The sequence below is a fragment of the Heloderma suspectum genome, chromosome 5 (assembly GCF_057233095.1).
Source record: "Heloderma suspectum isolate Gila_16-S chromosome 5, 16-S_ref, whole genome shotgun sequence".
NCBI lineage: Eukaryota > Metazoa > Chordata > Lepidosauria > Squamata > Helodermatidae > Heloderma > Heloderma suspectum.
In genome coordinates, this window is record NC_139462.1 from 121,253,024 (window position 1) to 121,280,450 (window position 27,427).

Below are 27,427 nucleotides of genomic sequence, written 5' to 3' on the forward strand. Positions count from 1 at the left end.
TCATTTCAACTGTTCGAAGTACTTTGCATACATTATCTGAATAATTCTTCCCAAAGCCCTGAAAGGCAAGCCAATGGTGTTATTCCCGTATTGAGGATGGGTGCTGAGGATAAAAGAAGGGTGCATTAAAGGAATAGTGGTCTAAGACCTACGAGTGAATTTGCAGTTTAGGTGAGGTTTGAAAACTTCACACTGTTAGGTGTGAGCTGGTGTAGCAGAGTGGATAAGAGTGCTAGCTGTAAATATACCAATTCAAGTCTCAGCTCAGCCATGAACTCACTATAGATTTGCCATTATCACCCCCATCCTTCTCCACCACCGTGTTCCCTCCATCTGCCTTCTTCCCAGAGTCTAAGATATTCATGGTGGGGCTTTGTATTGTCTACTGCTGACAAATATGTATCTTTCCAAACATCTGAATGGGAAGAATTCAAGCCACTCAGGTGCACAGAGGGGTCTTCATGGAGCTAGCCTTATGTGGTAAGTATTCCATGGTAAGTAAGCAAACAAATACAGATGCAGCAGACTTAATGATGGGAAAGGGATTGAGATGTTGCTGCCTTTGAAGGGGAAGAGGAGTCTAAAGCAAAATAGTTTAAGGGAGCAATCCTATTGCCACTAGACAGTGGCTAGACAGCCAGAGGATAAGTTGTTTTCTGACCTCCCCTCACTCCCGTGCTGCATCAGAGGCAGCGCAGAACAGCCCTATCCTCCATGCTTGCAAGAGGAGTGCGGGCAGCCGAAAAGGGGCGTGGCTGGGGGGGGTGTTCCGGGGCAGGCGGAACTGCCTGTACAACACATCTTATGTGTTATACAGCGGCCTCCTTCCCCGCTCCATGCTCTCGCGGCTATACAGCCACAATCACCTGTCTAGCCAAAAAAGCAGGGCAGGAGGAGCACGGAGAGAATTCTCCGTGCTCCTCCTGCCCTGCTTTGGATAGGCGGTCGCCTCCAAGTTCAGAGGCAGCCACCTATCTCAATAGGATTGTGCCCTAAGTGTTTTGAAATTTTATTTAACATGCTGCAGTCTGAAGCACTTTTTCACTTACTTCGTAACAATCTTTTTTTTTCTCCTTCTCTCTTTTATTTTCAGTTCAGTGTCAAACACAAGCAGAAAACAAAGGTAAAACATACATGTTTTTCTTTCTTCCAGGCAGGAACCCTGAGTTTCCAAAAGGTGTCTTTCTAACACAAACAAAAGAGATTAAACCCATACATTGAGTGGTAGCTTGTAACTTCTCCACTGGTTTGTCTTCATCACATGCTCCCCAACTGTCTAATTATCTTTCTCTTCATACTCTCCAGCATTTCACAGATGAAAATAGGGCCACTTTTGTGAATATGTAGGGGGCCGGGGGAGGTTTGGTCCAAGAGGCGGGGACCAACCCAGTCCAAATTACAAGTGATCACAAGGAGAAAATATACAATAAACAACATGCAGAGCTAGTTGTGATCAAAGCAGGTGAGCCAGACACTGAGCCCTAAGTCCCAAAACAACAACACACAAGTTTGAATTGAGGCTATATCTATATGCCAGTCCCCCAACCTGGTGCCCTCCAGATGTTTTGGTACAGATCCCATCACCCCAGCCAGCATGGTCAATAGTCAGGGATGATGGGAGGTGTAGTCAAAACCATCTGGAAGGCAACAGGTTGGGAAAGGCTGCTATATTTATTTCTTAAATAATAAATAGAAATAAATAGAAATTTATAAATAGGAATAAATAGAAAATATTCCTATAAATAGGAATAAATATAAATTTATTCTATTTCTTAAATAAATATATACCATTTAGAAACCATAGAATGCATTTGTCCCATTTTAGAGATGGGACCATGCAGCTCATGGCTTGACCATTGTGAATGGGCTTTGGTCTGGTGCATTCCTTTCCTCTCCCTCTTCTTCTTGCACATACTGATTCCCTCCCCAACTTCCTGGGTTCTGGCAAAGCATATGAAAGCATAGTTTGCCATTGTATGTGAAAGGGATAAACTATGGTTTGCACATACCAGAGCTCGCCTTCAAAGCAGAACTGGAAACCCACTTCAAATTTGGTTTCCAGTTGTGGCTTAGAGGAAAATTCTGGTTTGTGCAAACCATACCTTGCCCCTTTCAGGTGTAATAGTTTGTCCATTTCATATGTAATGGCCAAGATCAGATATTAGGTCATAGATGGAAATGTCTTAAACATGAGAACACAACCTTGAACTCCAAAGGAGTACAGCATGCATTATAAGCTTCTAATTCACACCACAGAAATCCTATCATCCAGAAAGAAGACAGAAATGATCAAAATGCCACATGAAAAGGTAATTTCTGGATAAATCAATCAGGTCTGTAAAACAATCCAGATGTGATGACTCAAGTGGATGAGCTAAATCAGGAAATGAGAGTAGCTCCAAAGTTTCTAGGTTTTGGCGGTGGACAGGAGTGCGTTTGTGTAGCTGAGTCTAGTGTGCCAACTGTGTCTGTTCCTACAGATGACTGATCAGGCCATGGTGACATATGCCTGTATGTGGGGCTGCCACTGAAAACTGTTTGGAAATTTCAGCTGGCCCAGAATGCTCCAGTTAGTTACAGGGAGCACATGATTCCCTTGTTACAACAGCTTCACTGATTACCAGTCTGTTTCCATACTGGTACAATTCAAAGGATATGACCTATAAAGCCCTAAATGGCTTGGGACCTGACTATCTGAAAGGCTGCCTTCTCCCATATGAGTCTGCCCAAGTTTTAACATCTTCAGGAGAGGCTCTTTATTAGTACTGCTGCTTCAGAGGCACATTTGGTGGTGACACAAGAGAGGGCCTTCTTGGTGACTGCCTCCAGGCTGTGGAACTCCCTGCTGAGGGAGGTGAAATTGGTTCCCCCTCTGCTGTCCTTCCCTTAGCAGGCAAAGACATTTTATTCAAGCTGGCCTTTGGTGTGTAAGTGGGTCTGTTGGGTTCTATGCTGTTTTATTATATTGTTGTTGTATTTTTATTTGTGTTTTTAATGTGTATGTTTTATTATTATTATTTTAATCAAGTTTTTTATTATGATTGTAAGCTTACTTTGGTGCCCTTTTCTTGATAGAAATGTGGGATACAAATGAAATAAATTAATAGTTATTGTATTTCTGACAAACCACTGAAGAATACATTCAATTAAAGCACCCATCTTACCAGTTGTTTACTACGAGATTGTTTTAGGTTGATTACTGAATAAGAAACATTCATGTACCTGTCTTCTAATTTCTCACAGCAAAATGCGTGGACATCAGCTTGGGTTCCTGTAACGATGTATCTTATTCAAAAACGATTTACCCTAATTTGCTGGATCAGAAGTCCAGAGGAGTGATTGAATACAGCTCCGAATATATCTTGATGAGTGTGCTCCATAACTTGCTGCAGGGAGAATGCAATCCTGATCTGAGGCTTCTGAGCTGCTCTATTATGGCCCCGAAATGTGAAGAGGGCAAAATCATTAAGCCGTGTCGTAATGTCTGTGAAACCCTGAGAAAAAATTGCCTTCCTGCTTTTGATGCAATTGACATGGCTTGGCCCTACTTCTTGGATTGTGATCGCTTCTTTGTGGATGAAGTAGAAGGTTGCTTTGATCCATTAGCAAAGCTGCGAGGTAAGAATCAAAGCTGCATCTTTGTGTTTTAATAGATACAACAGAATTCAAACATACAAGTGGCCTAGACTAGATCCTGGCTGAGTCAATTATTTTGATAGGGCTGAATCTGGCTTGTTGACATCGCCTTAGGTTGACTTGAGTGAATCATAGGGTGATATAATGTCAGGTTTTCCAGCCAGCCAGTCTTTTAAAGGAGAAAGCTGAGAAGTTGATCACCTAATCAGGTGATACACCAGTGATCAGTACACAAGTAAACTAAGCAGCTTACTGGTTTAGCCTGTTTAAGATCAGCTTGGATTGCCATCAGCTCAGGTTCATGTAAATTGGTCATGAGTGAGATTAAATATGTCATATTCAGTGGGGAACCGAGACTGGAATGTGGAATGTACACAGTTAGATTGGTTAAAAGCAATGCCCAAAGAGAAGCCAGTGTCCAAAAAGAGCCAATGTTTAAAAGAGAAACAGACAGCATCTCATGACACTCATTTACTTATGAAATAAGGATAGTATTGATGGTATTTCCATATAGTAAGTTGGAAAAGTGGAAAATGCAAAGGAGAAAGAAATAAAACTTCACTTTAATTGTAATGTTTATGGCATCCTGCAACAGGTTAAAGACAAAAAAGAATCATACTTTTTTTTTAAATAAAAAGCATGAGGCAATCTATCAGTAGGCTTTACAAATCTGTTCTCATGTGCTGGAGTAATGAAAGCAGATGAACATGCATTGATCATTTAGCGCAATGCTATGTTGCAGTAGTTGCAGTTTGTACAATGTATTATTGCCCATTTTCTGACCTCTTTAGTTTCTTAGACCCATTCCAGAAAATCTATTAGTACATGCTTAACTGGGTTTCTTCACTACCAGTCCCCAAACAGATGGAAGCTCATCTAGAGGAGCCTGTGTTCTTACAGGAGTCTCCAAAATGTTTGGGCCTGTGGGCGCACATTTGAAAATCTTAGAAACTGTCATGGGCACCATCACATGATTGCCATGTGGAACTGCCTAGTCACAAATGGTTGCCATAGCATGGAGGGGGCCTGCCTAGTCACAAAGGACAAGTAACTTCCCCAAGAAACTGAGTACAAGGCAGAGGCTGGGTTTGATCCCCAAATACCGAACCATGTATTTGCCCCCACATAGCACAATACGATACCAGTTTCACAGAAGGAAAACTGGTGATACTCAGAGTCACACCCCCCCAATTAACAGAGGCAAAAAATACCCCCCCAAGAAACATACAGGCAGAACTGCCCCTAAAAACAAACACACAGGCAAAACTACACTCCCATTGCCCATCAAAAATACACAGGCAAAACATTCCCCCCACAAAAAAACTCTAGGTAGTGCTAGGGTCCCTTTTCTTTCCCTTAAAAAACAAACACCAGCAGCTGGTAGGGCCTGCTCAAAAGCAGAGCATCAGCTTCCCCCAGCCTGCTCCTTTTTGAAGAATCCCTCAGGCCCCACATGGGAGAAAAGGAAGAAGGAGGATGGGAAGACTGCAGACTAGTGCTCTACTTTCCCACTACCCAAGGCAAAAACATTATCAAAAAATGCATGCAATTGGGAGGAGCAGGGGGCCTTGGCAGGTATCTGGGGGTTCGGTGTACCTGGGAGCACCATGTTGCCAACTCCAGCACTGGAGCATAGTACTGCTGAACTCTTTTATTCTTTCAGCCCTCTGCTCACTGAATAGTGGTTTTAGTGATAAATTAAAAATAAGGGCTAACAGACCAAAGCTTTGATCCTGAAACATGCTGTGACCACACATATTAGACATAATGATTGCAGGCTCATCAGGTGCATGAGAATTATAAGGGCAAATTGATCTGGAAGAAAATGCCTTTGCTGGTGTGGTTTGTTTTTGCATTGACATAGATAAAGATAACTGCACTAGAGTGATAGAGTTCCTGCTATCATATTCGCAAAGGGTAGAGACATGCGTGTGTGGCATGATGTCCCCGGGACCTGTTCACAGTGCACCCTCTGTTATCAAGAATTGTGGTAACAATGACAGTTATCTCCTGCCTCTCCCTGTTACGTTTTCAAGGCACAATATGCTGGATGGGGATCACATTGGCACCACCAATATTAAGCACCCGATTATGTAAGTAACCTGTGAAGGCCGGACTGTGGCCTTGGGTGTAGTTGGTGCCGTGTTTGGCTATGGATAAGGCCAATAAATTATTCTGTAGCAAACCATGGGGAAATCCCTGCTCTGCTCGTGGTAGTCACTAGATGAAGATACAGGTCACTTCATTTGCTTTTAGGGCTCTCCCCACCCCCACCTGCCACTCCACATTTAATGTTAAACAGTCTTGGCTGTTTCTTGGCCTTACCTCAGTAACTGATTGAGGCCCAGGAATGGTGTTATGAATGCAGCCCTGCCCATGCAGTTGGATAATGAGTGACTGCCTTAGCAGAGTGGCAGTTGTGCTGGATCTTGCTTTGCTGCCAGGACCTTTTCCACCTGACGTGACAGGAGCTGGGTCTACCACCAGTAAGTATGAACAAAATAAGCAAATTAAGAAAAGCATTTCCCCACGTACCAGGCTAAAGAAGTAATTGTTGAAAAGAAGTATTTTAAAGCTGATTATTGAAAGGAGTTTGAATTGCTAGTCATTGGAAACAACAAACTCTTATCTTCAGTACAAGAATGATAAAGAACATTGTGGTGGAGAGTGCTGATGAACAAATGGACATTCTAAACCAGGGCTGGTGAAACTTTTTCAGCCTGAGGGCCAGATTGCCACCTGGGAAACTTTCTAGCGGCCGTATGCCTGCCGTGAGCATGGCCAAAGCTCAAAGTGGGCATCGCTACCTCACTCTCTTGCACACCTTCCTTCCTTCCTTCCTTCCTTCCTTCCTTCCTTCCTCTCTCTCTCTCTCTCTCTCTCTCACACACACACACACACACACACACACATACCCAAACACCTGTCATCCACACCATGCACACACAGACATGTACACCATTCATACAGACCCCATCCACACAATTCATACACACACACATTCACATACACACACACCATTCACAGCCTTCACAGCCCACTCCCACAGCTGATCCATGCAGATCAGCTGAGGAGGGGGTATTTTGCAGCTCCATTTCTCAGCACTGAGCAGGAGAAAGTTCTTGTCTCCAATCAGTTGCTGGGGGGGCAGGGAGGGGCACAGATGAGGACCCCATGCCTGTAGAGATGGTTAAAAACAGTGAAAGATCCTTCAGAAAATGGGTACCTTTATTTGATACCCATTTCTTAGATAATGGCTGAACATGTTAAGCAGAATACAGATTTAGATGTTAACATGGATGATTTTGGTCTTAATTTGCTAAGTTGGTTTCCCTGTCTGGTGTTTATTTTCTTTCTTTAGTAGTCCTCCACTAGAAGGCGTGATTCGTACTGCTTGTAGGCCTCCCGTGGCCCCAGAAGCTGTTGGTGCTCGAAAGGGCTCTGTCCTGATCCTCAAGCACTGGCTCTGGCGGAGCTGGAGAGCCTCTGGCTGCCCTTATAGAATCATAGAATCATAGAATAGTAGGGCTGGAAGGGGCCTACAAGGCCATCGAGTCCAACCCCCTGCTCAATGCAGGAATCCAAGTCAGAGCATCCCTGACAAATGGCTGTCCAGCCTCGTCTTGAAGGCCTCCAGTGTGGGAGTGCCCACCACCTCCCCAGGTAATTGGTTCCATTGTCGTATTGCTCTTACAGTCAGGAAGTTTTTCCTGATGTTCAGCCGGAATCTGGCTTCCTGTAACTTGAGCCCATTATTCCGTGTCCTGCAGTCTGGGATGATCAAGAAGAGATCCTGGCCTTCTTCTCTGTGACAACCTTTCAAGTACTTGAAGAGTGCTATCATATCTCCCCTCAGTCTTCTCTTCTCAAGGCTAAACATGCCCAGTTCTTTCAGTCTGTCTTCATAGGGCTTTGTTTCCAGTCCCCCGATCATCTTTGTTGCCCTCCTCTGAACCCTCTCCAGTTTGTCTGCATCCTTCTTAAAGTGTAGTGCCCAGAACTGGACACAGTACTCCAGATGAGGCCTAACCAGAGCTGAGTAGAGGGGAACTAGTACTTCCCGGGATTTGGAAGCGATGCTTCTATGAATGCAGCCCAAAATGGCATTTGCCTTTTTTGCAGCCACATCACATTGTTGGCTCATATTGAGCTTGTGATCTACAACAATTCCAAGATCCTTCTCGCTTGTAGTGTGGTTGAGCCACGTATCCCCCATCTTGTAACTGTGCATTTGGTTTCTTTTTCCTAGGTGCAGAACTTGGCATTTATCCCTATTAAATGTCATTCTGTTGTTTTCTGCCCAGCGCTCCAGTCTATCCAGATCACTTTGAATTTTGTTTCTGTCTTCCAAAGTATTAGCTATCCCTCCCAATTTTGTGTCATCTGCAAATTTGATCAGCATTCCCTGCACCTCCTCCTCCAAGTCATTCATAAAAATGTTGAAGAGCACTGGGCCCAGGACTGAGCCCTGCGGTACCCCACTCGTTACCTCTCCCCAGTTTGAGAAGGTCCCATTGATAAGCACTCTTTGAGTCCGATTCTGTAGCCAACTGTGGATCCACCGGATCGTTGTTTCATCTAGCCCACTTTGAGCTAGTTTGCTCATCAGGATATCATGGGGCACTTTGTCGAAAGCTTTGCTGAAGTCGAGGTATATGATGACTACAGCATTCCCACGGTCTACAAGGGAGGTTACTTGATCAAAAAATGAGATCAGATTTGTCTGGCAGGACTTGTTTTTGACAAATCCATGTTGGCTTCGAGTAATCACGGCATTGTTGTCAAGGTGCTTCCAGATGGATTGCTTTATGATCTGCTCCAGAAGTTTCCCAGGGACTGATGTCAGACTGACTGGTCTGTAGTTCCCAGGTTCCTCCTTTTTACCCTTTTTGAAGATAGGGACAATGTTAGCCCTCCTCCAGTCATCTGGCACTTCCCCCGTCCTCCATGATTTCTCAAAGAGAATAGACAGCGGTTCTGAGAGTTCTTCTGCCAGTTCCTTTATGACTCTAGGATGCAGTTCATCTGGCCCTGGAGATTTGAATTCATTCAAAGTAATGAGGTGTTCCTTGACCATATGCCTGTCGATCTCAAGCTGCAATCCTGCCCCTTCAGCCTGTACTTCGCCTTTGCCAGGGGGGTCATAGACCCTCTTTTGGGAGAAGACTGAGCCAAAGTAGGAATTGAGCACCTCTGCCTTTTCTTTGTCATCTGTTATCGTTTTGCCATCCTTATTTAATAGCTGAACCACCATTTCTTTCCTCTGCCTTTTACTATGCACGTAGCTGAAGAAAGCCTTTTTGTTGTTTTTAACATCCCTCGCTAACCTCAGCTCATTCTCAGCTTTAGCCTTCCTGACGCCATCCCTGCAATTCTGTGCTATCTGCCTGTACTCTTCCTTTGTTACTTGGCCTTCTTTCCACTTCCTATATGTGTCCTTTTTTGTTTTCAGGTCATCCCTAAGCTTACTGTGAAGCCACACTGGCTTCTTCTGTTGTCTTCCACCTTTTCTTCTTGTTGGAATTGCTTGTGATTGTGCCTTGAGAATTTCCTTTTTTAAAAGCTCCCACCCATCTTGGACTCCTTTTCTCACTAGCATTGCTTGCCATGGGACCTTACTGATCATTGTTCTGAATTTATGAAAATCAGCTTTCCTAAAACCCAGGGTACGCGTTTGACTACACTCGGATTTTGCTTCCCTTAGAACCAAGAACTCAAGTACAACATGGTCGCTTTCCCCCAGAGTTCCTGTAACTGCTACTTTATCCACTAAGTCATCTCTGTTGGTTAGGATCAAGTCAAGGATAGCTGATCCTCTAGTTCCTTCCTCTACTTTCTGTAGGAGGAAGTTATCCGCCACACAAGTCAGGAATTTCCTGGAGGGGCCATGTTTTGCAGAATTTGTCTCCCAACAAATATCGGGGAAATTGAAGTCCCCCATTACTACTACATCATGCTTCTTTAAAACATTGGCTATTTGCTTTTCAAAAGTTTCATCCTTGTCTTCTCCTTGATTGGGTGGCCGGTAGTAGACTCCAGCCACCAGGTTCCTTTTATTCTTTGCTCCATTTATTTCAACCCAGATGCTCTCGATGGGGCTACCAAGCTCCTCCTCCTGTATTTCTGTGCAGAGATACGTATTTTTCACATACAGTGCAACCCCACCTCCCTTTCTGTTCCTCCTGTTCTTTTTGAACAAGTTATATCCTTCAATTGCTGTATTCCAGTCATGAGAGTCATCCCACCAAGTCTCAGTTATACCTATCAGGTCATAATTTCCCTCTTGTATTAAGAGTTCAAGTTCGTTCTGTTTGTTTCCCATACTCTGGGCATTAGTATATAGACATCGAAGACCATGTGCTTCATAGTCTGGCTTTCTTCCTACTTGTGTCTGAAGACTATTATTGGGTGCTATCAGAGCTGTTCTCTCCATTGCAGTGCATGCGCCTATGTCCATCGTTACCCCCAACATTACATCTCCCTTCCCCGTAGGATTCAGTTTAAAGCCCTCCTGATGAAGTTCTTCATGCTGTGGCCAAACACATTCTTCCCATCCTTTGTGAGGTGCAACCCATCCCTAGCCAACAGCCCATCTTCCAGGAAGTATAGCCCGTGGTCCCAGAATCCAAATCTCTCTCGTCGGCACCACCTTCGTAGCCAGTCATTCACCCGGAGTATTTTTCGTTCCCTTTCTATCCCTCTTCTAACTACTGGAAGGATGGATGAGAAAACTATCTGGGCCCCAAAGTTCTTGAGTTTCCTTCCCAAAGCTTCAAAGTCTGACATGATCTCTTCGTAGCTCCGCTTGGCGGTATCATTTGTTCCCACATGGATGAGAAGAAAGGGATACCTGTCAGTGGACTTTATGAGTGCAGGCAACCTTTCAGTCACGTCTCTAATCTGTCCTCCCGGGAGACAACATACCTGGCGAGTCCATGGGTCTTCGCGACATACTTGGGTCTCGACCCCATGCAGCAAGGAGTCTCCCACTACTACCACTCTTCTCTTCTTCTTCTTGTAGGCCTGGGTTTCATCGCCTCTGTTTGACTGACCTTTAGCCTCTTGCTCATTCTCATGCAGGTTCCCCTGTGATTCTTCCTCTGCAGGCTGTCCTCCAGTCTCATCTGCAAGTACCTGGAATCGGTTCCACAGCTCCACTGCTTCCACCGGTGCAGAGTGGCGTCTAGTTCTTCTTCTCCTAACTGTCACCCTTTTCCAAGGAGTATCCTCTATTCCATTTTTCTTCACCTCAGCATTTCCCACTGCCTCATCTTGCTGTTGCTCTTCAAGCTTCTGGTCTGACCTTTGCTGCTGTAGTTCCCCCATTCTGTCCAAGAACTCTTCGTGTTCTCTTATTCCCCGGAGGGTCGACAGTCGCCGCTCCAGTCCACTTACTTTTTCCTCCAGCAGCGTGATCAACTTGCACTTGTTGCAGGTGTAGGCCATGTTGTTCTCCGGCAAGAAAACAAACATTGCACACACCTTGCAGGTCACCACCACTGGAGAGTCTTGTCCTTCCATAGCCTCTTTTCCCTTTTTGTGTCTAGCTTTGTGATTGTTCTAGACTAGCCTGTGCCTGCTCCTCTACTCAGTAGAGGTTAAAAGCAGAGTCCCACTGGTGTGGAAGTGTGTGTTACAAGACAAATAAATGGAAAAAAGTTAGTTAAAATAAAAAATTAAAATAATTAAAAAAAAATGTTAGGGGCCTCCCCCTTGACCTCCCCTGCCAAACTCCCCTGGCCAACTCCTGTTTGCTGCCCCTGTTCGCTCGCTCTGTTCGCTCGCTCTCTGGGAGCTTGCCTGCTTCTGTAGTCCCTGGTCCAGCTGGAGCAGCTTGCTCTGCTCTGCTGTGCTCTGCTCTGCTCAGCTGGGAGGCGGGAAACAGACTGAAGCTTCCCGCCCAGTCAGCTGCTGGGAGTACTCGGGCCACACCCCTCCAATTCAGTTGGAGCTCTCAGAAGCACCTGGTGAGCTCACAGCCAATCAGAAGAATAAAGGGCAGCCCCCTGGGCTTCCTGCAACCCACTTACCTCTTAGCCTCTGTCTCCTTTGTCTCCTTTGTCTCTTCAACCCCTGCAACTCCCCTGGCCAACTCCTGTTTGCTCCCCCTGTTCGCTCGCTCTGTTCGCTTGCTCTCTGGGAGCTTGCCTGCTTCTGTAGTCCCTGGACCAGCTGGAGCAGCTTGCTCTGCTCTGCTCTGCTCTGCTCAGCTGGGAGGCGGGAAACAGACTTGGAGATGGTGTGGTCATAGGGGGTATTTTCCTGCACTGCTGAACATTTTCAGGAGGAGCCCTTGGAGTGTGAGGAGAGGCAGGGCTACTTTCTCAGGCTGTGCAGGTGAAGTCACTGCTGGCTCCTGAGGGAATTCCCTCCCATGGGAATTTCTGGCAGGCTGGGGGTTTTGTGCAGATCTTCCTGGGGATGGTTCCTGAATTCAGTCTGCCCCACTCTTTCTCTATGGAGACCTTTCCTCCGATAGTAGGGGGTCCAGGTCTTGGGCTATGCTTAGTCATCAGGTAATAGCATTCTGAGAGGATTTCTAAGGGGGGAAATGTAGGGATGGCGGAGAATTTCTCCCCGAAACTTCGGGGGGCCGAGCGCCAACGTGTTGGGCCCCCCGAACAAGTTTCGGGGAGAAATCCTCTGCACACCCCCCCGCCCCCCGCACCCCCCCGGGACGGGACTTACCTTCCCTGAATGTCCCTCCCGGCGGCGGGTCCGGCTGGCGGTTCGTCCGGTGTTCGAGCGGGGCGGGAGCGGCAGCCGGTCTTTCGACCGGCTGCCGCCCCCGCCATTGCAATGAAAGAAAAAAAAAACACACGTCCCCTGATAGGCTACGTGACGATTCACGTAGCCTATCACGGCAAGATTTGCAAAGTCAGCCGTGATAGGCTACGTGAATCGTCACGTAGCCTATCACGGGTGACTTTAAAAAAAAAAAAAAGCGCGTACGCGAATGACGGCCCCCATAGGGAGCCGCCATTCCCCTTCCTTATTTGGTCGCTGTAGTCTATGTCAATGTTTACGTAGACTACGGCGAAAATAAGGGCAACGCAAATAGCGTTGCCCTTATTTTCGCCGTAGTCTACGTAAACATTTACGTAGACTACAGCAACTAAATAAGGAACGCGAATGGCGGCTCCCTATGGGGGCCGCCATTCGCGTACGCGTTTTTTTTTTTTTTTTTAAAGTTACCCGTGATAGGCTACGTGACGATTCACGTAGCCTATCATGGCTGACTTTCCAGATCTAGCCGTGATAGGTTACGTGAATCGTCACGTAGCCTATCAGGGGACGTTGTTTTTTTTTACTTTCGTGTTCGCGGCCGGGCGAGGCGGGAAGCCTCCCCCCCCAGCCTGAATTTCGGCCGGGCGAGGCGGGAAGCCTCCCCCCCCCGGCCTGAACTTCGCGGGGGGAGCAGCGAAGCGCTCCCCCCCACCGCGAACAAGCTGCGAGAAAAGGTAAGTGACTTTCGTCCACCCCTAGGGAAATGACAGCTGCCAAGAAGAGCACTGACGCCACCTGCCAGCATTACGTTCATCTGGCTTTTGCAATCCCCCCTCCCACATTTGCTAAAATGGCCCCTGCACCTGCTAATCAAAATGGGTGGTCGTGTCAACCGTGCCAGAGCCAGTCACCTGGCTTGAGAGGAGAAGAGGCTGGATTCCAGTGATGGGAATCATATGCATAATAGCCCCAGAAGCTGGATGCAGACAAGAACATCTCTTTGCATGAATTGTTTTAATTCAAAAGAAGGTTTGCATACAGATCCTGACTTCAATGCATGCATCCTCCTAGCTGGATCAGTGCTCATTGGATTTGTCATACGGTTCCAGCAATACCGTCCTGGCACACTTCTGCTGCTGCTAGAGCTACACCTTTGCCATATGAGAACCAATTTGCTAGAACAGATCATATGATGATCATTTCCAGCATTCAGTTTCCAAAAGTGGCTAGCCAAGTGCCTCTGAGACATTCACAAGCACAGTGTGATGGAGAAGGTTTACCTGGTGGTGAAGAAGGTCTCGTCTCCTACTCCCAGCATTCAGAGACAGGTTGTGTTTCAGGGATTACTCTGCTTGCAACAGAGGAAACAGGATGGCATAACTAGTGGTAGATATGGTTCCAAAATAGAAAGTTAATAATATCATTACAATTTGGTTATCATCTTTGAGTTAGTCATATCTTTTCGTTTCTTTGAATCAATCATTTGTGAAATGATATATTCTCATGTGCTGCAATAATCTTCTACATGTGCATAAAAATTAGTGAGTTAAACAAATTGTGTTACTTTGCAGGGGAGACAGAATTTGCAGAAGATGCCCTCAGTGAGGCACCAACATTTATTCAGTTCACCCACCACTCATTCCCCAAAATGGTGAGAATATTGAAAAAGGTAGCATCCAGATGTTCCCACATTGCCAAGATGTACAGTATTGGGCGCAGCTTTGAAGGGAAAGACCTCTTTGTGATTGAGTTTTCTACTAGCCCTGGGCACCATGAATTGTGTGAGTAATAGATCTATGGACACCAGAACTACATGAGTCTTGGCCAGAATCAGGGCCAGCCAAAGACATTTCACTGCCTGAGATGGACTCCCCCACACACCCATGGCCCCATGCCCTCCTCCTCCTCTCGGCTTCTTCTTTCTCCTCTGCCTCCCTGAGCTGCTTCGTCGTCCTCCTCTTCCTCCCCCATCCCCCCAGTCTGCTACAGACAGCAGCAGAGCCACTGACCTGCTGCTGGTTGCTGTTGCTGCTCCTCAGGAAGCTCCAAGTGCCCAGTTTTCCCCACTGTTGCAAAGCGCCAGCAGCACTCCTACAACTGAGCCCAGCAGCCCAGCACCATCTCAGATCTTGCCCCACAAGGCCTGGCTCTGTCTTCGTAAATGCCGTTCCTCAAAGAGCAAGGCATTTGGGGCAAGATCTGTGATGGCGCCAGACTCAGCTCTCGGAGTGCTGGCATCAACACTTTCCATAGTGGGAAAAACTGTGCTTTAATACAGTTTTTCAGTCACAGGTAATGGTGGCAGCAGCAGCACTCCTATGGCTGAGCCGAGTGGGAGGCCATTTCAGATCTTGCCCCAATGTCTGTCTCTCTGAGAAAGGATTCTTCCTCAGAGAGTGAGACTTTGGGGCAAGGTCTGCAAATGCATTGGCCAACACTGCCTAGGAACACCACCACCATGGCTTTGGTGTGGTAGTAAAAACTTTTAAAGCACAGTTCTTCCTGCCAGGGCAAAGCCAGTATGGCAATGGCCAGAACCGGTGGGGAACGACAAAGTGGATGCAGGCAGAGGCCATCGGGGGTGTGTGTGTGTCACATGTGTATCTTTAACTAAGCGTATGCTTCCGCTCCCTGGATCCCAACTTGAGGCAAGGTTCTCACGCTGGAAGAGCTGGCCCCCCTTGGATGACTGGCATTGCTTCAGCAACGGCAAAATGGAAAGAATGCTCCCCAAAGAGATGAGGTTGTAGAAGTCCTTGTTTAATCTAGAGGGGAGATGAGTGAGCGAGCGAGCAAGCAAGAGAACAGGTGCATGCTCCACAGGACCCCATACCCCCATGCCACGGGGCTACAAAGGTCATTGTCATTTCAGCAGCGGTGATGCTTCATTGGATCTTGGGTGATGGGAATGGAAGGCATTCCCCCCAGCAAAGCAGCTCTTTCTTTGAAAATAAGCAAAGGCAAATCATTTCCACAATGAGGTAGATGGGAGTTGACCAAGCTCCTGGGAACTTGTCCATATTCGGTCTGACTCTGCCATACTCCTGATTTTTAAGCCTATTTTGTGACATTTGCAATCCTCCATGAAACCATTTTCAATAAGGGGCAAACTACATGCTACACACAAATGCATATAACAAATTCCTGGCGGTTAAGAAAAAGAAAACCAGCCTCAACGTGGCTGGGACTTTGAGTAGTACACTTTGTATGCTTTGGCCTACAACCTGCTCTCTCAACCCTTGCTTATTTGAGCTAGCCGGGAAGAGTTGGCTGAGCGAATCCAGGGAGTGATGAATGCGTCTTTATGCAATGACATGGTACCCGCCACCTTGAAGGAAGTTGTGGTGTGTCCAGTCCTGAAAAATCCCTCCCGGGAGCTGGAGGTTTATACCAACTACCACCCAGGCACTAATACCCCTTTGGGGGGCAAGGTGCTTGAGAGGATGGTGGCTGGGCAGTTGCAGGTTTTCTTGGAAGACATTAATTATCTCCACCCATTTCAGTCTGGGATCAGGCCTGGTTTTGGGACAGAATTGGCTTTGGTCATGCTGATGGATGAGAAACAGAGGGCGTGCAGCTGTTGATCCTGCTTGACCTCTCAGTAGCTTTTGATACTATTGACCACAGTATCCTTTTGGATCATCTCCACAAGCTGGGGGTTGGGGCCACCGTTCGACAGTGGTTCTGCTCCTACTAGCAGGGATAGTTTTAGAAAGTAGTTTTGGGTGACTGTGCCTCAGCAACCTGGCAATTATGCTGTGTGGTGCTGTAGAGTACTATCTTCTGCTCAGTGCTATTGAACATCTCTATGAAGCTGCTGAGGGTGGCCATTAGGAAATTTGGTTTACACTGCCCTATTTCTCTATGAAATCTGAATTGGGAGAAGCCATGCATGTTCTGAACCAGTGCCTGAATGCAGTGATGGCTTGGATGAGGGCCAAAAAACTGAGACGAAATCCTGATGAGTTGGAGATACTATCGGTGGGCAGTTCCTGGGTAAGGGACTTGAGGGATTTGCCTGTTCTAGATGGGGTTGCACTTCCTCAGAAAGAACAGGTATGTAGTTTGAGGGAGCTCCTGGTTTCATCATTGTCATTAGAAGCCCAAGTGACTTCTGTGATGAGGAGTACATATTACCAGCTCCGGTTGGTATGTCAGCTACGTCCTTTCTTGTACAGAGATGGCCTGCATTGATAACCTCACATTTAGATTACTGTTATATGCTTTACGTGGGCCTACCCTTGCGCTTGGTCTGGAACGGGCAGCAGCCAGGATACTGAGTGGGGCACCTGGCCATGCAAATATTACACTGGTGTTGAAGTAACTCCACTGGCTACCTATTAGCTACTGAGCAAAGTTCAGGGTCTTGCTGTTGGCATATAAAGCCCTGAAGAGCTTGGGACCAGGTTACCTAGAGGATAACCTTCGTCGAGATAGACCTGTGCAATCATTGGAAGAAGACTTGTTGGGTGTACTGCGACCTGCAGATTGCCATCTGGTGGCCACCCAGAAATGAGCCTTCTCCATGCTGATGCCCACCTTATGGAATGCCTTTCCCTCTGGTATTTGGGAGGGACCAACTGTGGTGTGTTTTAGGTACCAGTTAAAGATCCATCTCTTTACCAAAGCCTTCCCTGATGGATTATGCTGCCCAGTTTGTTTTGTTAATTATTGTGTTTTGAGTATTTTGTTTTAATGTTTATCATTAATACAATGTTTTATATAAATGTTTTTGTATTTTTTATGATTTATCATAATGTATCTTAGTATATTTTAATCTTTGCTTTGTAAACCACTAAGAGATATTTTTAGATATGGTAAGTGGTATATAAATCTATTAAATAAATAACAGAAACTTTGATCAGGTGAGCATAAGCCACAATGACCAAAGAACTAACACCAATCTTAGCTGCCACCTTCTTCATATATCTTGAAAGTCACCAAAATAAAACATAATGTGGCTTCTCTCTTCACAGTTAAGCCAGAGTTCAAATACATTGGGAACATGCATGGAAATGAAGTTGTGGGAAAAGAATTACTGATCTATCTTGCCCAATATCTGTGCTCCGAATATCTTCTTGGGAATGCCAGGATCCAGAAGTTGATCAACAACACTCGAATTCACTTCCTTCCTTCCATGAATCCAGACGGATACGAACTTGCAGCAGAAGAGGTAAATGCACAGTGGGATATAGCTTGGGGTAGAATGTAACAACAACAACAACAACAACAGTATCCAGGCTTTTATTTATATATTTTCATTGGTATAAAGAACCTTTGAAAGAAGGAAAAATGTTACATGTGTGGTGAGATTTTAGGGGGGGTTGTCTTAGTTTTCTAAGGGTTCTTTTTCTTTGAATCCACATTTGCTACATTTAAAATAAAATAAATAAAAATGTAGCACTCAAAAATGTAGCTACTAACAATGAATTCATACAATGAAATTAAAAATGCAATAATATAACAATATGAAGTAAAAAAAGGACATGAAGAGGCAAAGTGACAGATAGCTGTTAACACTGTTTTCCTCAGCTAGGAAAACCATGGCCAGGAAGGACTAGAAAAGCTCTGGAATCATTTTGCAACCCATAAAACAGGTTTTCTTTTCCCTGGCAACATGTGACTTGTTTGTTTTTTACCTGAGCCATCTAGAACAGTTTATTTTATGGGGAGAGTGGGTGGGTGAGAAGCCACCCCCACCGCAGCAACCCCGCCGTGGCGCGGGTAATTAGGTAAATGCTGGTCATGCGAGCAGCATGCGCAGGGGTGGGGGAAACAACCCATACTGCACTGTTTCCCCAGCTGATCGTGCAAACCCAGCCATTGTTGGAGCTGTTGCCGCCACCTGCCACCCTGCCCTGGCTCCCAAGGTGGGCTTTCCCTTGGGGACCATGACAAGCTATGAAGGAGGAGGAATCACCCCCACCCCCAAGTGGCCAAAGGTTTGATTGGCTGCTTGACTTTACCCATTCATTTTAAGGGCGAGTCACCTTCTGTCCCTAGTTCTGACTATTCAGTTTAGTTCAGTTTTATTTCCATGTTGGCTGTTCCAACACACACACACACACACACACACACTTCCCCTCATTTGTAATTCATGCTTCAATGTTAACTAGGGAGCTGGCTACAATGGATGGACGAACGGGAGACAAACAGCTCAGAATCTTGATCTTAACAGGAACTTTCCAGATTTGACGTCTGAAGTTTACAGAATCGCAAAGATCAGAGGGGCACGTACAGACCACCTTCCCATTCCACAGTCTTACTGGGGGGGTAAGGTATGGAATAAAAGGTTTATAAAAGATGTCCTATCCCATATTCCATTAACATGATATTCAGTTGTAATGCAACAATATCCTCAGATTCTGAGGGCCAAAATATATTTGCGAAACCTAATGAGGAGTCAGTGTTACTTGCATTAGCTCATCCTTTCATTTGTATGTATCAAAATGATCTCAATCTTTAATTTCATGGGTGACCACAATATCCTGTTTTACAAAGAAACTTGATTAAAGAATTCCAGCAATAGCCTCCATGCTATATTTTACATTAGTATGTCTCAATAAGATGGTCTTCTATCTCTTAATGCAATTATTTTAAAAATGTTCTTCAGGTAGCACCAGAGACAAAAGCTGTTATGAAGTGGATCAAATCTATCCCATTTGTACTGTCTGCCAGTCTTCATGGGGGTGATTTGGTGGTTTCTTATCCTTATGATTATTCAGTACATCCCCTGGAAGAGAAAATGTTCTCCCCTACCCCTGATGAGAAGGTAATACTATATTTCAGAACCATTTGGAACATATTCCATTTTAACCTGTATGAATTTTTAGAATCTGTGACTAAAACACCTGTAAGAATTGTGTGCGAACAAACCTGTAATGGTGCAAGGAACTCCAGTTGTATGTGTCTCAGTGCTCACCATATGCACGTTAATTGCAGTTTAGGACAAGGACCATAGTATCTAAAAAGAAAGTGGCTGAATCCAGCTCAGCATATAATCTTGGAAATAAATGTGAAATATTAGATAACTATCCCAGGTAGTTCAAATCATTGTCCCCAGAAGCAGCAAACACAAAGGAAGAGCTGCTCTGAGTAAAATGAAAATGTGGCTGAAGGGGGCAGTGATGTCCTGTTCATTAAATCTGTCAAAAAAAGAAGCATTTTCATTTGCTTTCTTTGGGGCAATTATAAGCATCTTTACTTGAAAATTAATGGAATTTCCTTCTATGTAAATCTGTCTACAATTAGACTGAGCTATTTTCCTTTGGGGAATTTTAAAATGCATTGCACATTTCTCATCTTCGTCTTGTGCACTTTATTGCCTTGAATCATAGAATTACAACTGGAAGAGAAATAATCCACTTCTACTTCCAAAAAATGCTGTTTCCCCTCCTGTAAATATCCCCAACAAGTAATTGACCATGTAGTATTGGATGTCCAGATTCATGACAGTACACAGATAAGATGCCTGAAAGATGGAGCTTGTGATTTATGAAGGAGAATCCATGTTTTGTGCAGATGTATTTTTAAATTCCAGTATTTTACGTGCTTTGGGGCAGTAAAATGTTTCTAAGGTATTTAGAAGGGGAAGCCATGTACAGTGAATCAGAAAAAGAAGGTTAATGTACAGTCACACTGCAACACATTATGAGGCAGCGTATGCTCTTTGGCTGACTTACAAGTGAACATTAGAGGGGTAGAAAGTATACACATACCTCATACAGATGTAGCAGGGGAGGTGAACCTCCAGCCCATGCTGGGGTCCAATCCGGTCTGCAGAGGACTGAGCACCCTCTCTGCCTCCTGCCTTCCCTAGGCCCCACGCCCTGGAGAAGAGGAACCCTTATGCTATCTCTAATCAGACATAGGAGATAAGCTGGGGATGCCGCCACACCACTCAACCGGTACAAGCAGGAGTCAGATCCTGCAAGCATTGGGTGAATCACTTTACATGCAGAGAGAGCTCCATGCCTCTCTCTGCACAGAAAAAAAGAGTGGGCGCCATGGCATCGATGACGTCATGGGAAGGGTGGGGCTTTGGGGGTAGAGCCCCACCCCTTGACATCATCTGGCCTTCTGGGCTTGGCCCAGGAAGTAATCTGGACCCTGGACCAAAAGAGGTGTCCCCTCCAAAAAACAAAACAGCAAAACATCATAAGTGGGGCTGTTCACATGACACGACAACCTACTGTGGGTTATTTAGCTCATGGTGAGGCTGCGGCGCATGTGTGGCCACCATTTTGAACATGCAACTCCCACTCGGGGGTTGTCCTGTTGTGCAAACCCAGCGAGTGTGGGTTATGTGAGGGGTAAGTATTTTCACATAACCCTAAAATGGACCATAGGTTGTTTAACCCTCACATAACCCATGCTTGCCAGTTTTACATGCCACAACACCACTGAGCGGGGGTTGATTATGCAACCTGGTGTCCGTGGGTGTTAAATAACCTACAATAAGCTGGCATTTCCTCCTTTGTAGAAGAAGAAGAAGAACACATATAGGCAACCCACAATCATTCTCTCTGCAGTCTCCAGAACCCCTGGTGTTCTCTGCCCACTTCCTCTCACCCTACCATTAGCATCAGCTGGGCCATGGGAGAAGTTCACAGTCACCCAGCTGCTATTAAATCAGGAGGGAGGCAAGCACTAACCTCACCTTCCGCCTTCAAGATTGCTTAATAGCAGCAGGCAAGCAGCAATCTTGAGTAGGTTCAGCTGGGTGGCAGGGAAAAGATCCCTGGGGAGAGAGGTTAGAGCCTCTCCCTCCTCCCCATGATCGTCATCCAGGTCCCTGTTTCACTGCTGCTATCTTGATTGGGATTGCTGGCAGGATGGAGAGGCTCTAACCCTGACCCCCTAGCAATCCTCATAAAGACTACTGTTCCCTCACTGCTAATAGGGAAGAAGGTGTCTGTGCGCACGCGTGTGTGCCTGAGAAGTGTTTGTATGTGTCTACGTGTGTGTGTGGGGGGCTGAGTCACCAGCTATCACTGCATTTCACCCTTGGGGGCAAAAAGGTTGTCTAGTCCAAACTAGAAGAGTGGGAAGACAATGTGCTAGTCACTTGCACATTTTCTGTTCCTACTTCTGGGTAATGTGTGAAGCAGACCTCAAAATATAAAGCTGAATATATTTTAATAAATGCCCTGCAGCCTGCTTTTGTCTGATGCTCTTCTCATTGGTTAACCTGGAACTCTGTTCTGAGTATTCAGGCTCCAAAGGGTAAAATGTGTCTTTAAAGCTGTAGGCTTTCCTCTGCTTGCTGCTGCAGCCAATCTTACCCCTAAGAGACAGCTCTTTCTAAGCTTCAGCCCTTCCGTTGACTGCTCAGCCACAAGCTGTGTCCCCTTCTAAATCTCGATAGCTCATGTGCTCCTTTGTGGCTCCATAGCATTTCCTGGTTTCTCTCCTGTAGACACTGGAGTACTTTAGCTAGGCACGTGCACAGCTGACTGCCTTTCTGGAAGGCTTTTCAGTTGTTGTTAGTAGCATATCTGCAGTCTGCTACTGTTGACATGAAACTAGGCCTGATATAAGCAGTTTTAGTTTGTGCCAGGAGAAAAGCGGTGCCCTGGAATGAGCATTGATTATTTCAGCTTGCAAGCTTTGTGCAATGAGCCTCAAAGCATTTAACACCTTTGTGTAAGGGAGGTCACTAACCAGAAGCTTCTGCAGTTACCATTTGTGGTTCACATAAAGAAATATGAACTCTGAATAGTAACTGCTCTCAGATTTAGAATAATCATTTATACCAATATGGTAATTACTTAAAAAAACAACAACACCAAGCATACTCACTCTGCTGATCATTGCACACCAAAGTAAATCAGAAACAACAAAAACTTCCACCCAAACCAGACAAGGCTCCAGGATTTGGGGTGAGCTCACTGAGCAAGCAAAGGGAGAGAGCTAACAGGAGTTTGGCAGTGGAATTCAGCAGAGGAGGTCAAGGAGGAGGTCCCTAACAACATTTCCGTATAAGTTAAGGGGACAGTGTATGCTTAGAAGGGCCCATCAACTGAGCTACTAAGGGAATAAGAAGGAAGGGCCAGTGCACTAGTAGCCAAGGGGGAGGATCCGTAAGGGACAGAAAATAGTCAGATGCAGTTCAGCAATGGCTGAACATGGATTCGAGATGTGATCAAGTGGTTGCCGACACTCATCAAGTCCACCGATAGTTATCCCCTCCTGCTCAGAAAAATACTGCCAAGTATAGCTATGATCACCTCATGTTGGCCTATGAATGTATAGAGGCAGGTGGGGGAAATGCTTATCAGATTTGCAAATGACACAAAAAATTGGGTGGGACAGCTAATACCTTAGAAAACAGAAACAAAATTCAAAATGATGTTGATAGGTTAGAATACTGGGCAGAAAATAACAGAATGATTTAACAGAGACAAGTGCAAAGTTCTTCAATTTGGAAAAAGAAATCAAATCCACAAGTACAGGATGAAGAATACCTGGTTTGGTAATAGTATATGTTATTATGTTTGATTATGAAAAGGATCTTGGAGTTGGTTGATCAGAAGCTGAAAGCAAATGTAATTTTAGGTTGCATCAAGAGAAGTATCATTTCTAAATCATAGGACTAATAGTTGCACTCTACTTTGCACTCGTCAGAACTGGCCTTGAGTACCGTGTCCAGTTCTGGACACAACACTTCAAGAAGAATTCAGATAAAGTGGAAGGAATTCAGAGAATGGCAACAAAGATTATCAGGGGACTAGAAACTAAGTCCTACAAGGAAAGTTTGAAGGCTGGTTAGCCTTGGGAAGAGAAGACTGCGAGGGTTTACACGATAGCACTTTTCAAGTACCAAAAGGGTTGTCACACAGAAGAGGGCTGCAACTTGTTCTCTACCATCCAAGACTGTAGGACACAAAGTAATGGGCTAAAGTTAGAGGAAGGCAGATTTCAGATGAACATCAGGAAAAACTTGCTAATTTCAAAACACTCAGACAGTGGAACCAACTGCCTAGGGAGGTGGTGTGCTCTCCATCGCTGAACGTATTCAAGCAGAGACTGGACAGCCATCTGGCAGGGATGCTTTTAACTAGATTCCTGAACTTAGCACAGGGTTGGACTTAATGGCCTAAATGACCCCTTCCAACTCTATGATTCAAGGCTGAGGATGGGGTTGCAGGAGGACCCTGCCAACACTGGGATAGTCTCACCAGGTTAGATATGCATGGTTCCTTGATCAAGGCCACAAGAATTGTCATACTTTTCTGACCAGGTCCAAAACCAATTTGATAAGTGTCCAGATCCCCCTTTATTTATAAAATCTAGAAAATAGAAATACAATACAGTCTTCAGTCAAACATAATAACAAATGAAAGATAGGTGACAAAAATTATGCTAGAGCCAAACCTTCCTGTCAGACATTTTAATCCACGTTTAACTTGATTCCAGCAGGTCAGAAAAGATCCCCATATCGTCCACAATATCTCCAGAGCGGTGTGCTGCTGTGCAGGCCACAGCCTGTTTGGAGGGTCTTGGTTGCTACTCCGTGTGCATGGTGGGACTCCGTGTGCATGGTGGGATTCGGGTGTTCCTTCACAGGGGAACTATGCTTCCCACAGTGCTGAAGGTCCTGTCCCGCAGAAGCCAGAAGTTCCCATCATGTTGCTTCTGACTGTGGCTTTCCCATGAGCCTGCTAGTGGCCCTGTGTTCTTTGAAGACATTTGTATGAGGCAACTGGCAAATGTGAGCCCACCCCAAATTTTGGAAACAGGAAGGGACAAAACAACAACATTTACAGTAATTCATCTACAGAATTAAATATAATTCAACTTCTTTTTAGATGTTCAAATTGCTGTCTAAAACCTATGCAGATGCACACCCTGGCATCTCAGACAAATCAGAAATGCGCTGTGGTGGAAATTTTGTGAAACGAGGTGGCATCATAAATGGTGCTGAGTGGTACAGCTTTACTGGAGGTAAATCTTTTCAGTAATTTGGTAACTCTGCAAGTTGTTTGAAGTTTGTAATCTTAAAGTATCACAGGAGGGAAACGTCTTAAGATGGAGAAGCAATAGGCACCACACATGATTTTCATGTAAGTGGATTATAGCAGCTAGTTTTAAAGTTGGTGGGCTCGAGTCTTTGGTACTATGTCAATGCAAGTCAAAAGAGAGATGCTTTGGCTAGATATGCTAATGCAGGCATGCATAGTTTATGACCACCAAGCCAAACACAGCCCAGCAGCCACATATTGTGTGGTTGAGAACACCTCTGTTCTTACAGTATTGGGCAGGCAGTAACAACAGGAGGTTGCTTGGGCCCCTGATGGATCACCATACATGGCTGCATTTTGCTTGGTGGGTCACAGGTTGTGCAGGCTTGTGATGCTAATGAAAACAGTTCTTTTGTGAACTCTATAGTGACACATTATAATAACGTTATACTAAACATGGCACTTCAGATATGCAGTCAAAAACATTGTTTTGAAAACTTCATTATTTCAACCCTTGATGTATCCACTCTCATTTGCCCCAAGCCAGGAAGGGAGATCTACGCAGAGAAACAGGCTCTCTATTGCAGATCATTTGCTAGACTGACAACAGGACATGGGGTTTATATGGCTGCACATCTGCATAAGAGCTCCATTGATTATACGTCTGTTGATGCAGATGGGGATCTGCCTACCTTTTGAGGCCACTATTTGCACAATGTCTTTGTTGTCCATAAGTGGAACTCCATCAGGCTGGTTGCACCCTCCTGCCCATAGCCATAGATCAGCACAAGTGCATATCTGGTTGTTGGTTTTAATCCCACTGTCGTGGTTATGTCCTGGGTTTATCTAAAGAAATGAGCTTGAAAGGTGTTCTTCATAGTTGATGATAAATATGGCAGGGTGTTTATCGGACCATAACATTCTTGAGATTGGGAATGGAATCTCCTCCAGTATTTCGCAGATGAAAACGGGGCCACATTTGTAACATCCCTTTCCTCTTAACAAGGATCACTTCATGAGCCACCCCACCATTCTCACACATTGCTGAGTGCTCTTCATTACATGTAGGATCCATTTAATCTACAACTGTCTCTCCTTCACTAGTTTAAAAGGCAAATGGGTGATTAATCAAACAAACAAAGATATATTGGAGAAAAATAAGTCTACAATACATTATCAACAGTTCAAAAGGTATCCAATTACTGGAGTGTGCTGTATTTACCTATGTGCGCACTAGGGACAAGATATACCTGCACACCTCTTAACCTTGGGGAGGGAGCTGAAGACTGAAGAATGATCGTGCTAGTAATTCACAAGGCATCTCTAAAAGGCAAAAATAGGAGGAAATAGGAATGGTGATTTACCAGGGGCAGGAACCAGTAAATAGGGACTGTCCATGGTGAGTACTCAGGATGTACAGCAGGGGTGGACAATATGTGGCCAGTGGCCTCATATAGCCCCCTCTGGCCTGCTTTGCAACTGCAGTGACCCACCACCGCTAAATTAGCTTTTGTGGCGGCAGCAAAAACAACAACAACGGGTGATTTTGCTGCCATGCCACCCAATTTTGGTGGAAAATGCAGTGGTGTGGTAGTGGGGGGGGGGGGAGCAGGGGTGTGGCCCCTAGTGCAGTCCAGGAGGCACTGCAGCCCCCCAAACCCTGGACATTGTCCACCCCGGTGTATGTGATGGTTCCTGGGGGACCATTGCTTTCCAGCGGTCCATTTCCAGAATGGTCCCAGAAAGAAGGGAATGAAGCTGACCCAGACCATTTCATGCTACACGGTATTCCCCTCCCAGGCCTGGAGGCTATGGTGTGCTAGGGGGACAGTGATATTGCTGCCTGCTTAGGGGATTGAACCTTGGAACAGGATAAAGGAGGTCCTGAAACCTCAAAGACATCCCTCTGGTGGCAATGTGCCGCCTTCAGTGAAGCCTACTGTGCACTGGGGGCAATGATATTGCTACCCACCTGGCACATCAGAGGTCTTGCAAATGCTTCAGTGCCCTTCAGGGTTTTGGCAGAGCCATTTGAATTCATTCCATGCATATTCATACCATGCATATTCAGAGTAGAACTGAATGGTTCCACATATGACTACTAAAATCACCTTTTGAACTTCCATGGATATTTATTTATTTATACTACTTATGTACCTTTTGATGGCATGAGATTTCTAAGCAGTTTACATAAGAAATACATAAAATACCATATAAAAGCCCATATAAAATATAAAATAATAAATACATTTAAAACATTACAGAAACAGTGAAACATGATTGAAAGGTGAATGTAAGATCTACACAGATTCGAACCCCCTTCTCCAAGCTGCTGCCCTCCAGATGTTTTGGACTTCAACTCCCATCAGCCCCAGCCAGCATGGCCAATGCTCAGGAATTCTGGGAGTTGTAGTCCAATACATCTGGAGGGCATCAGGTTGGAGAAGGCTGGATTAGAATGTCATTTTATTCCTAAATTCCTCTTCTGTTTTCTATCTGCCCTTCACAAATGCCTACAGATAGACCTGGGAGGCTTTAAGATGTCTTTAGTGCCATGTGAGAAGACTCCCCTAGTTTGCAATATCATAACTTTTTCAATAGTGATTTTGTTAGATTTGAAGCTGACTTTTGTTAAATTGAAGTTGAGTCTTGACAAGATGGAGGCACTGTGTGTTGGTTGTCCCTGGTTCAGGAAGTGGGACATCACCTGTTCTGGATGGTGTTGCACAGCCCCTGAAGGAGCAGGTGTGCAGCTTGGGAGTGCTCCTTGATCCAAGATTAACACCTGAGGCCCAGGTAGCCTCAGTGACCTGGTGCACCTTTTACCAGCTGTGGTTAGTCCATCAGCTGTGGCTTTTCCTGGATAGAGGTAGCCTGGCCACAGTGATCAATGCACTGGTGACCTTTAGGCTGGATTACTGTAATGCATTATACACTTATTATTATTATTATTATTATTATTATTATTATTATTAACATTTCTATACCGCCCAATAGCTGGAGCTCCCTGGGCGGTTGACAGAGATTAAAAACATTAAAAATACAATATACAGAGATTAAAAACCATTTACATAAAAAACACAAGAACAGACAATATACAC

At 45.2% G+C, this 27,427-nt stretch overlaps 1 protein-coding gene across 1 annotated transcript in view; it reads left to right on the forward strand.

Moving 5' to 3' along the window:
* Positions 1-27,427, forward strand: part of CPZ (carboxypeptidase Z) — a 51,411-nt gene that overhangs the window by 15,903 nt on the left and 8,081 nt on the right. Inside the window, exons 2-8 of the mRNA XM_084859877.1 lie at positions 1,094-1,123; positions 3,244-3,618; positions 13,935-14,144; positions 17,340-17,536; positions 18,480-18,641; positions 18,977-19,135; positions 24,174-24,309. Of these exons, the coding sequence (XP_084716003.1) occupies positions 1,094-1,123; positions 3,244-3,618; positions 13,935-14,144; positions 17,340-17,536; positions 18,480-18,641; positions 18,977-19,135; positions 24,174-24,309 (1,269 nt within the window). The remainder of the gene's footprint in view (positions 1-1,093; positions 1,124-3,243; positions 3,619-13,934; positions 14,145-17,339; positions 17,537-18,479; positions 18,642-18,976; positions 19,136-24,173; positions 24,310-27,427) is intronic.